This window comes from Loxodonta africana, chromosome 26 (genome assembly GCF_030014295.1).
Source record: "Loxodonta africana isolate mLoxAfr1 chromosome 26, mLoxAfr1.hap2, whole genome shotgun sequence".
Lineage (NCBI taxonomy): Eukaryota > Metazoa > Chordata > Mammalia > Proboscidea > Elephantidae > Loxodonta > Loxodonta africana.
The window spans coordinates 10845540-10858140 of NC_087367.1; the positions used below are offsets into that span (position 1 = coordinate 10845540).

At 39.4% G+C, this 12601-nt stretch overlaps 1 protein-coding gene across 18 annotated transcripts in view; it reads left to right on the forward strand.

The window, feature by feature from the left end:
* The window catches only part of NRXN1 (neurexin 1), a 1235746-nt gene that overhangs the window by 75785 nt on the left and 1147360 nt on the right, over window positions 1-12601 (forward strand). Inside the window, exon 6 of one of the 18 annotated variants that reach the window (XM_003417609.4) lies at window positions 5666-5680. The exons of the other annotated variants lie outside the window; for them this stretch is intronic. Coding sequence (XP_003417657.2) covers window positions 5666-5680 — 15 coding nt within the window. The remainder of the gene's footprint in view (window positions 1-5665; window positions 5681-12601) is intronic. 18 annotated transcript variants of the gene reach the window in all.

Below are 12601 nucleotides of genomic sequence, written 5' to 3' on the forward strand. Positions count from 1 at the left end.
TACATGGAGCCCTGGTGGCACAGTGGTTAAGAGCTCAGCTGCTTACCAAAAGATCAGCAGTTTGAATCCGCCAGCGCTCCTTGGAAACCTTATGGGGCAGTTCTGTCCTATAGGGTTGTTATGAGTCAGAATTGACTCGATGGCAACGGGTTTGATAATTTCCAAAGAACAATGGTCTAAATGAAAAGTCAGTTAGACTCATGTAGAATGAATAACACCTAACTATATTTTTGAAAGAAATTCATGGTGCCTTCTTTGACAAAATGCAGAATCATTTTGGAAACAAAGTAACTGATCACAATTATTTGATATGGTTTGCATATTTGTAAATCAGCTTTTCTTAAAATAGGGCACATATGATGGAAAGGTAAAGTTGAAATTTTAATTGGAAACCAAGATGAGTTATCATGTTCTCCATCTTCAAGGAGAGAAGGGACAGAATGAAGATTCTTTATTCTACAGTAGACAAACAGAAAGCTCTGAGGAGTATGTTAATAACTTAGCAGTCACCTGACACATATTAATTGATTTTGACAATGTTCACGGCATTTCCATTTCTTAGAATAAAGCACCTCGTTGTGGATTGAATTGTGTCTCCCAAAAATATGTGTTGTAAATCCTAACCTCTATGCCCAAGGTTATAATACCATTTGGGAAATGGTTTGTCTTTGTTAGTGAGGCAGGATTAGTGTAGGGGTGCATCTTGAGTCAATTTCTTTTGATACATAAAAGAGATTAAATGCAAGCCGAGATGGGAAAGGGATAGGCCAAGCCACATGAAGATTGACCAGGAGCAGAAACTCACAATAGACAAGGACCTTCCTCCAGAGCTGACAGAGAGACAGAAAGCCTTCCCCTAGAGCCAGCATCCTAAATTCAGACTTCTGTCCTCCTAAACTGTGAGAAAATAAATTTGTTTGTCAAAAGCCACCCACTTTTGGTATTTCTGCTAGAGCAGCTCTGGATAACTAAGACACATCTTTTTACTCTTATTCCAAACGTGAGACTTGGAATGGCAGAAAGTTTGAAATGATTAATAACAAAGAGGTTTTTCCTTTGCATAGCCTGCATATTCTACCGACTGGACAATTTCAAATGTATTATCGAGAGTTCAGGTGACAAGTATTTTGTAATGATTTCTGACTAAATATAAAGTAATAAATACTTTCATTCTCCAGTCTTCTGCATGATAGGCAAAAAGTAAAATGGTTATTAGCATATTGGTCTATTTTACAAGAGAGGGCTAATGACATATGTTCAGTCTAGTGTTATCTGAGCTCAAATTAAACTGGAATGCTGCCTGATATAGGGATACCATAATTCATTAAACAAATATGTATTGCGTCAGCTGTTGGCAAGGTACTGCATGTAGTGAGTAGAAAGAAACCTTTGCTTTCTAAGCTATTGAAAGAATAGAAGAAACTTTCCTTGGGGCGACACAGTTTTTTCATTAATAGACTAGAGGGTCTGCTCAAAGGTAGGTCCCTATGAGACAGTCACATTGTTACTTGGGCACTCAATCAACATATACTGCTTTTTTAAACATGTGTGTAAATAAGTGTGTTCTCCCCATTCAGGCCATTTCCATTAACAATGACTGCTAAATTCATCAATTAGAAAGAATTGTAAATAATTTGGTGGAGGAAAGATTAGTCAGGGCAATGTATTTTGTAATACAATCACTTATCTTTCAGTTTGTTGTACTATGGTATTGTGTGTTGCTGTGATGCTGGAACCTGTGCCACTGGTATTTTAAGTATTAGGGTCAAACATGTTGGACAGGTTTCACTGGAGCTTGCAGACTAAGATAGACTAGGAAGAAGGACCTGGCTATCTACTTCTAAAACAACTGGCCAGTGAAAACCTTATGAATAGCAGTGGAACACTGTCTGATATGTACAAGAAGAGTGCCCCTCAGGTAGGAAGGCACTAAAAATATGACTGAGGAAGAGCTACCTCCTCACATGTCTTAGGCTGGGTTCTCCAAAGAAGTAAAACCGGTAAGCGTATAAATATATACAGAGGTTTATATCAAGGAAACAGCTCACTTGGTTGTAGAGGCTAGACTGTCCCAAGTCTGTGGATCAGGATAGAGGTCTCTCTCAATTCATACAGCACAGAAGCTGGTGAACCCAAGGTCAGCAGGTCAGAAGGCAGGGCTCCAGCTCACAGGCTGTGAAGGTCAACGAATTGCAAGATTGGCAGGCAAGAACGCAAGGTTTCTCTTGATTCATGTAGCTTCAGGGGCTGATGGACCCAAGGTCAGCAGGTCGAGGAGCAGGACTGTTGTTCACAGGCTATGAAGATCAACAAATCCCAAGATTGAGAAGTAAGCTGCTAGCTCAAGTCCCAAGAACTGGAGGTCAGATGACAAGAGACAGCTGCTGAATCCAGAGCAAGCCAAAAGCCTTGGCAAGGTGAGCAGGAAGGAAGTAGGTGGTGGAGGGCAGAGAAAGGAAGGCTGAAGGGGCAGTGAGCCAGCACAGGCCCCGACCCCACCAGAACCAGTCAGCAGATTCCATCATGAGGGTGATCATATGTCAGATTTCAATGGGGAAGTGATCATAACATTATACAACTGCCAAAACACTGAGAATCATGGCCCAGCCAAGTTGACACACAGTCTTAACCATCACATCGCAGTAGAGTCAACCTTAATGATGTTGATGAGGTAAAGCTTTCAGGACCTTCATTTGCTGATGTGGGATGACTCAAAATGAGAAGAAACAGCTGCAAACATCCACTAATAATTGAAACATAGAATGTACAAAGTATGAATCTAGGAAACTGGAAGTTGTCAAAAATGAAATGGAACTCATAAAGATCAGAATCCTAGGCATTAATGAGTTGAAATGGACTGGTATTGGGCATTTTGAATTGGACAATCATGTGGTCTGCAATGCCAGTAATAATAAATTGAAGAGGAATGGCATCGCATTCGTAATCAAGAAGAACATTTCAAGATCTTTGCATAGCTTGCATATTATATACAATGCTATTAGTGAAAGGATAATATTCATGTACCTACAAAGAAGACAAGTTAATGTTATTATTCAAATTTACACAGCAACTACTAAGGTCAAAGACAAAGAAATTGAAGATTATTACCAACTTCTGCAGTCTGAAATTGATCAAACGTGCAATCAAGATGCATTGGTAATTACTGGTGATTGGAATGCAAAAGTTGAGAACAAAGAAGGATCAGTATTTGGAAAATATGACCTTGGTGATAGAATCAACGCTGAAGGTCACATGATAGAATTTTGCAAGATTAACGACCTATTCATCGCAAGTACCTTTTTGCAACAGCATAAACGGCAACTATACACGTGGACCAAGCCGGATGGAATACACAGGAATCAAATCCACTACATCGGTGGAAGAATTGTTGGGGAAGCTCAATGTCATCAGTCAGAACAAGGCCAGGGGCTGACTACAGAACAAACCATCAATTGCTCATATACAAGTTCAAGTTGAACTGAGGAAAATTAGAACAAGACCATGAGAGCCAAAGAACGACCTTGAGTATATCCCACCTGAATTTAGAGATTATCTCCAGAACAGATTTGAGGCATTGAACACTAATGACCAAAGACCAGGTGACTTGTGGAAGGACATCATACATGAAGAAAGCAAAAGGTCATTAAAACGACAGGAAAGAAAGAAAAGACCAAAATGGATGTCAGAATAGACTCTGAAAGCTGTTCTAGAATGTAGAGTAACTAAAGCGAATGGAAGAAATGGTCACGTAAAAGAGCTGAACAGAAGATTTCAAAGGGTGGCTCCAGAGGACAAAGTAAAGCATTATAATGAAGTGTGCAAATACCTGAAGTTAGAAAACCAAAAGGAAAGAACACGCTGAGCATTTCTAAAGCTGAAAAAAACTGAAGAAAAAATTCAAGCCTAAAGTTGCAATATTGAGGGATTTTATGGGCAAAATGGAAACCCTTGTGGCATAGTGGTTAAATGCTGCAGTTGCTAATCAAAACGTCAGCAGTTCAAATCCACCAGGAGCTCCTTGGAGCTCTGGGCAGTTCTACTCTGACCTATAGGGCCACTATGAGTCAGAATCGACTCAATGGCAAAAGTAGATGGAGGGAATACACAGAGTCACTGTATCAAAAGAGGTTTGGTCAATATTCAACCATTTCAGGAGGCAGCATATGATCAAGAACTAATGGTACTGAAGTAAGAAGACCAAACTGCACTGCAGGCATTGGTGAAAAACAAGTCTCCAGGAATCGATGGAATACCAACTCATAGATGTTTCAGCAGATGGATGCAGTGCTGGAAGTGCTCACCCATCTATGCCAAGAAATTTGGAAGACAGCTACCTTACCAACTGACTGAAAAAGATCCATATTTATGCCCATTACGAAGAAATGAGATGCAACGGAATATGGAAATTTTTGAACAATATCTTAATATCATATGCAAGTACTGTTTTGCTGAAGATCATTCAAAAAATAGTTGCAGCAGTACACTGACAGGAAGCTGCCAGAAATTCAAGGCAGATTCAGAACAGGATATGAAATGAGGGATATCATTGATGATGTCTGATGGATCATGGCTGAAAGCAGAAAATACCAGAAAGGTGTTTACATGTGTTTTATTGACTATGCAAAGGCATTTGACAAATAAAAAATTATGCACAATAATGTGAAGTCTGGGAATTCCAGAACACTTAATTGTGCTCATGTGGAACCTAAACATAGACCAAAAGGCCATCATTCAAACAGAACAAGGGGATACTGCATAGTTTAAAATCAGGAAAGGTGTGCATCAGGGTTGTATGCTGTCACCATACTTATCCAGTCTGTATGCTGAGCAAATAACCTGAGAAGCTGGACTATATGAAGAAGGACAGGGCATCAGGATGGGAGGAAGACTCATTAACAACCTGTATAATGCAGATGACACAACCTTGCTTGCTGAAAGCAAAGAGAATTTGAAACATTTACTGGTGAAGATCAAAGACAGTCTTCAGTATGGATTGCACCTCAACAGAAAGAAAACAAAAATCCTCACAACTAGACCAATTAGAAACAGCATGATAACAGAGAAAATATTGAAGTTGTTAAGGATTACATGTTACTTGGATCCAGCATCAATGCCCATCAAAGCAGCAGTCAAGAAATTAAATGAGGAGGCGGAGCCAAGATGGCGGAATAGACAGACGCTTCTGGCCAGCCTTCTTTACAACAAAGACCTGAAAAAACAAGTGAAACGAGTGTATTTATGACAAGCTAGGAGCCCTGAGCATCAAAGGCAAACTTAGAAAACAAATGGGGCGGGGGGGGGGGAGGGGGGAAGAGATGGTTCAGAAGCAGAGAGGAGTTACCGGGTCTGAATTGTGGGGACCCCTCAGGCACAATTCCTGGAGTGGTGGCGGCGGGCAGGTACTAGCGCTTGGCCACAGTTTCCTCAGGAAGAAGCAGTCAGCCACACAGCCTACGCACATGCACAGCTCTGGGGCCAGAGAATAATGGCACTCGAGGCAAAAGCTAAGCACTTGCATATATTTTACCACGCCCTCCCACCCCCAAGCTGGCCTCAATGGCTGCATTCCCTGGGCCTGAGACAAGCACTGTTGAGTGCCTAAAGCCATCCTCCCAGCCTTGGAGAAGGAAAAAATTTGCATTTGGGGGAAAAGAAATTTTGCCAGCTCCACTAACCAGGAGTGCTCAGGACAGAAGCGGCTCCTGTCCAGGCATAAACAATTTGAGGACTCTGACCACCTTTCCCTTCTGGATGGACCTGTGTGGGCCTATTTCAGGAGAACAGGCCCCTGTTGGCAGACTCCAACCGTTTTAGCTGTGCGGTGGAGAGGTGGGTGTTTGATGTTTGACATTGCTTTGCCTATTAAACAGGGTCCTCACCTACCCACATCAGGGGCCTAAGGACTGGTAGCTCCACTCAGGTCACCCAGCCACCCACGAGAGGGGCCCAAGGATAACTGGTACCTCCCAGTCCTTACAACCAAAAACATTGCGTGGCCATGGTCCGTCTGCAGAACCCACCCACCTGCACACTCTAGGGAACAGGGACACACTTTCCTCAGAGACACTCAAGGATCAGTTCTCAGCCCCCTCCTTGTTCAGAGCGTGAACCCCTGCTGCAGTCAGATACCGGCACATACAGCAATCACCCCTGCCCCTCTAAGACTGTAGGACAGAGCCAGTACCAAAACTTGATGATCAGCTACCTGGACACCTGAGCTGAATTCATACAAGAAAACTGAATGGACTCCTAGACTGATATTCCTGATAACAGCTCTAGCCATCTGGGGACAGATGTCAGAGCGCCAAAGGTGAAAATAAGCTAGCTCACTCAAGCAACCCATTTGGGCATATCAAAATGAAAAAAAGCAAGCAGCTACAACACAGTGAACAAGCATAAAATAATACAATAACTTATAGATGGCTCGGAGACAATGGTCAATATCAAGTCACATAAAGAAAGAGACCATGATCACCTCAACAAGCTCTCAAAGAATCCAGCGATCTTCTAGATGAAAGTGCATTCCTGGAATTACCAGAGGCAGAATACAGAAGATTAATATACAGAACCCTTCAAGACATCAGGAAGGAAATGAGGCAATACACAGAATAAGCCAAGGAACACACAGATAAAGCAGTTGAAGAAATTAGAAAGATTATTCAGGAACATAATGAAAAATTTAATAAGCTGGAAAAATCTATAGACAGACACCAATCAGAAATTCAGAAGATTAACGTAAAATTACAGAAGGAGACAACTCAATAGAAAGTCAGAGGAGCAGAATTGAGCAAGTAGGAGCCAGAATTTCTGAACTTGAAGATAAATCACTTGGCACTAGCATATTTGAAGAAAAATCGGATAAAAGAATTTAAAAAAAAAATGAAGAAACCTTAAGAATCATGTGGGACTCTATCAAGAGAAATAACCTACGAGTGATTGGAGTACAAGAGCAGGGAAGGATAACCAAAGATACAGAGAGAATTGTTGAAGATTTGTTCACAGAAAACTTCCCTGATATTGTGAAAGATGAGAAGATATCTATTCAAGATGCTCATCGAACTCCACATAAGGTAGATCTGAAAAGAAAGTCACCAAGACATAACCAAACTTGCCAAAACCAAAGATAAAGAGAATTTCGAGAGCAGCTAGGGATAAACGAAAAGTCACCTACAAAGGAGAGCCAATAAAAATAAGCTTGGACTACTTGGCAGAAACCATGCAGGGAAGAAGGCAGTGGGATGACTTATTTAAAAAAACTGAAGGAAAAAAAATTGCCAGCCAAGAATCATATATCCAGCAAAACTGTCTATTAAATATGAGGGTGAAATTAGGACATTTCCAGATAAACTGAAGTTTAGGGAATTCGTAAAAATGAAACCAAAACTACAAGAAATACTAAAGGGAGTTCTTTGGTTAGAAAATCAATAATATCAGGCATTAACCCAAGACTAGAACAATGGGCAGAGCAATCAGAAGTCAACCCAGACAGGGAAAAAAAAAAAAAAAAAAGATTAAAAAAAAAAAAAAAGGTCAAAACAGGGTAACAGTGATGTTATTATATAAAAGAAGACAACATTAAAACAATAAATAGGAACTAAGAAATGTAATCATAGATCTTCCATATGGAGAGGAAGAAACAGTGATACAAAGAAATAAAATTTAGGTTTAAATTTAGAAAAATAGGGGTAGATAATAAGGTAACCACAAAGGAGAAAAACTATCCTACTCATCAAAATAAAATACAAGAAAAAAATAGAGACTTAGCGGAAACAAAATCAACAACAACACATATGAGGAAAGGACAATATAGAATCTACTCAGCACATAAAATTAAGTGGGAAAAAGAAACTGTCAACAGCAAACAAAAAAGACATCAAAATGATAGCACTAAATTCATACCAATGCGTAATTACCCTGAATGTAAATGGACTAAATCTACCAATAAAGAGACAGAGAGTGGCAGAATGGATTAAAAAACACGATCCATCTATATGCTGCCTGCAAGAGACACACCTTATACCTAGAGACACAAACTAAAACCGAAAGGATGGAAAAAATATATCAAGCAAACAACAACCAAGAAAGAGCAGGAGTGGCAATATTAATTTCTGACAAAATAGGCTTTAAAGTTAAATCCATCATAAAGGATAAGGAAGGACACTATATAAGGATTAAAGGGACAATATACTGAGAAGATATAACCATATTAAATATTTATGCACCCAGTGAAAGGGCTGCAAGATACGTAAAACAAACTATCAGCATTGAAAAGTGAGATAGACAGCTCCACAGCAATAGCAGGAGACTTCAACACACCACTTTCGGTGAAGGACAGGACATCCAGAAAGAAGCTCAGTAAAGACACGGAAGATCTAAATGCCACAATCAACCTCATAGACATATACAGAACACTCCACCCAACAGCAACCAAGTATACTTTCTTTTCTAGTGCACATGGAACATTCCCTGGAATAGACCACATATTAGGTCAAAAAGCAAGCCTTAGCAGAATCCAAAACATTGAAATATTACAAATCATCTTCTCTGACCATAAAGTGGAAATCAATAACAGAAAAATCAGGGAAAAGAAATCAAACACTTGGAAACTGAACTATACCCTGCTCAAAAAAGACTGGATTATAGAAGACATTAAAGATGGAGTAAAGAAATTCATAGAATCCAAAGAGAATGAAAACGCTTCCTCTCAGAACCTTTGGGACACAGCAAAAGCAGTGCTCAGAGGTCGATTTATATCAACAAATGCACACATCCAAAAAGAAGATAGGGCCAAAAATAAAGAATTATCCCTACAACTTGAACAAATAGAAAGAGAGCAACAAAAGAAACCCTCAGACAGCAGAAGAAAAGAAATAATAAAAATTAGAGCAGAACTAAATGAAATAGGAAACAGAAAAACAGTTGAAAGAATTAACAAGACCAAAAGCTGGTTCTTCAAAAAAATCAACAAAATTGATAAACCATTGGCCAAACTGACAAAAGAAAAACAGGAGAGGAAGCAAATAACCCAAATAAGAAATATGTGATGTTACAACTGACCCAACTGAAATTAAGAGAATCATATCAGATTACTATGAGAAATTATACTCTAACAAATTTGAAAACCTATGAAGAAATGGATGAATTCTGAGAAACACACTACCTACCTAAACTAACAAAAACAGAGGTAGATCAACTAAATAGACCCATAACAAAAGAAGAGATTGAAAAGGTAATCAAAAAACTCCCAACAAAAAAAAAACCCTGGTCTGGACGGCTTCACTGCAGAGCTCTACCAAACTTTCAGAGAAGAGTTAACACCACTACATAGAAGACGACGGAATAGTAACAAACCCATTCTGTGAAGCCAGCATATCCCTGATACCAAAACCAGGTAAAGACACCACAAAAAGAGAAAATTACAGACCTATATCCATCATGAACTTAGATGCAAAAATCCTCAACAAAATTCTAGCCAATAGAATTCAACAACATATCAAAAAAATACTTCACCATGACCAAGTGGGATTCATACCAAGTATGCAAGGGATGGTTCAACATTATAAAAACAATTAGTGTAATACATCACATAAATAAAACAATTGTCAAGAATCACATCATTTTATCAATTGATGCAGAAAAGGCATTTGACAAAGTTCAATAGCCATTCATGATAAAAACTCTTAGCAAAATAAGAATAGAAGGAAAATTCCTCAACATAATAAAGGGCATTTATACAAAGCCAACAGCCAAGATCATCCTACATGGACAGACCCTGAAAGCATTTCCTGCGAGATCAGGAACCGGACAAGGATGCCCTTTATCACTGCTGTTATTCAACATTGTGCTGGAAGTCCTAGCCAGAGCAGTTAGGCTAGATAAAGAAATAAGGGGCATCAAGAATGACAAGAAAGAAGTAAAATTATCTCTATTTGTAGACGACATGATCTTATACACAGAAAACCCTAAGGAATCCTCAAGGAAACTACTGAAACTAATAGAAGAGTTCAGCAGAGTATTGGGATACAAGATAAACATACAAAAATCAGTTGGATTCCTCTACACCAACAAAAAACATTGAAGAGGAAATCACCAAATCAATGCCATTTACAATAGCCCCCAAGAAGATAAAATACTTAGGAATAAAAATTACCAGAGATGTAAAAGACTTATACAAAGAAAACTACAAGGTACTACTGCAAGAAACCAAGAGACCTACATAAGTGGAAAAACATACTGGAAAAACATACCTTGCTCATGGATAGGAAGACTTAACATTATAAAAATGTCTATTCTACCAAAAGAGATCTATACATTTAATGCAATTCTGATCCAAATCCCAAAGACATTCTTTAATGAGATGGAGAAATAAATCACCAACCTCATATGGAAGGGAAAGAGGCCCCGGAGAAGTAAAGCATTACTGAAAAAAGAACAAAGTGGGAGGCCTTACTCTACCTGATTTTAGAACCTATTATACTGCCACAATAGTCAAAACAGCCTGTTACTGGTACAACAGATACATAGACCAATGGAACAGAATTGAGAATCCAAACATAAATCCATCCACATATGAGCAGCTGATATTTGACAAAGGCCCCAAAACAGTTAAATGGGGGAAAAGACAGTCTTTTTTAACAAATGGTGCTGGCATAACTGGATATCCATTTGCAAAAAAAGAAACAAGACCCTTACCTTACTTCATGCACAAAAACGAGCTCAAAATGGATCAAAGACCTAAATATAAAATCTAAAACGATAAAGATCATGGAAGAAAAAATAGGGACAACATTAGGAGCCCTAATACATGGCATAAACAGTATACAAAACATTACTACCAATGCGAAAGAAAAACTAGATAACTGGGAGCTCCTAAAAATCAAACACCTATGCTCATCCAAACACTTCACCAAAAGAGTAAAAAGATTACCTATAGACTGGGAAAAAGTTTTTAGCTGTGACATTCCCTATCAGTGCCTGATCTCTAAAATCTACATGATACTGCAAAAACTCAACTACAAAAAGACAAATAACCCAATTAAAAAATGGGCAAAAGTTATGAACAGACACTTCGCTAAAGAAGACATTCAGGTAGCTAACAGATACTTGAGAAATGCTCACGATCATTAGCCACTAGAGAAATGCAAATCAAAACTACGGTGAGATTTCATCTCACTCCAACAATGCTGGCATTAATCCAAAAAACACAAAACAATAAACGTTGGAAAGGCTGTGGAGAGATTGGAACACTTATACACTGCTGGTGGGAATGTAAAATGGTACAACCACTTTAGATATTGATTTGGCGCTTCCCTAAAAAGCTAGAAATAGAACTACCATACGATCCAGCAATCCCACTCCTTGGAATATATCCTAGAGAAATAAGAGCATTTACATGAACAGATATATGCACACCCATTTTCAATGCAGCACTGTTTACAATAGCAAAAAGATGGAAGTAACCAAGGTGCCCATCAGTGGATGGATAGATAAATAAATTATGGTATATTCACACAATGGAATACCATGCATCGATAAAGAACAGTGAGGAATCTGTGAAACATTTCATAACATGAAGGAATGTGGAAGGCATTATGCTGAGTGCAATTAGTCGATTGCAAAAGGACAAATATTGTGTAAAACTACTATTATAAGAACTCAAGAGATAGTTTAAACAGAGAAGAAAATATTCTTTGATGGTTACGAGAGGGGGGAGTGAGTGAGTGAGGGAGACGGGTGTTCAGTAATTAGATAGTAGATAAGAACTATTTTAGGTGACAGGAAAGATAACACACAATACAGGTGAGGTCAGCACAACTGGACTAAACCAAATGCGATGAAGTTTCCAGAATAAACTGAATGCTTTGAAGGGCAGAGTAGCAGGGTCAGGGCTTTGGGGACCATGGTTTCAGGGGACATCTAAGTCAATCAGCATAATAAAATGTATTAAGAAAACATTCTGTATCCCACGTTGGAGAGAGTTGTCTGGGGTCTTAAACACTAGCAAGCGGCCATCTAAGACACATCAATTGGTCTTAACCTACCTGGATCAAAGGAGAATGAAGACCACCAAGGACACAAGGTAATTATGATCCCAAGAGACAGGAAGAGCCACAAAAACCAGAGACTACATCATCCTGAGACCAGAGGAACTAGATGGTGCCCGCTACAACCGATGACTGCCCTGACAGGGAACACAACAGAGAACCCCTGAGGGAGCAGGAGAGCAGTGGGATGCAGACCCCAAATTCTTGTAAAAAGACCAGACTTAATGGTCTGACTGAGACTGGAAGGGCCCCGGTTGTAATGGCCGCTAGACCTTCTGTTGGCCCAGGACAGGAACCATTCCCAAAGCCAACTCTTCAGACAGGGATTAGACTGGACAGTGCGTTGGAGAGGGATGCTGGTGAGGAGAGTGAGCTTCTTGGATCATGTGGACACTTGAGACTGTGTTTGCATCTCCTCCCTGGAGGGGAGATGAGAGGGTAGAAGGAGTTAGAAGCTGGCGAAATGGACTCGAAAAGAGAGAGTGGAGGGCAGGAGTGGGCTTTCTTATTAGGGTAAGAGCAGTCGGGTGTATGTAGCATGGTGTCTATAAGTTTTT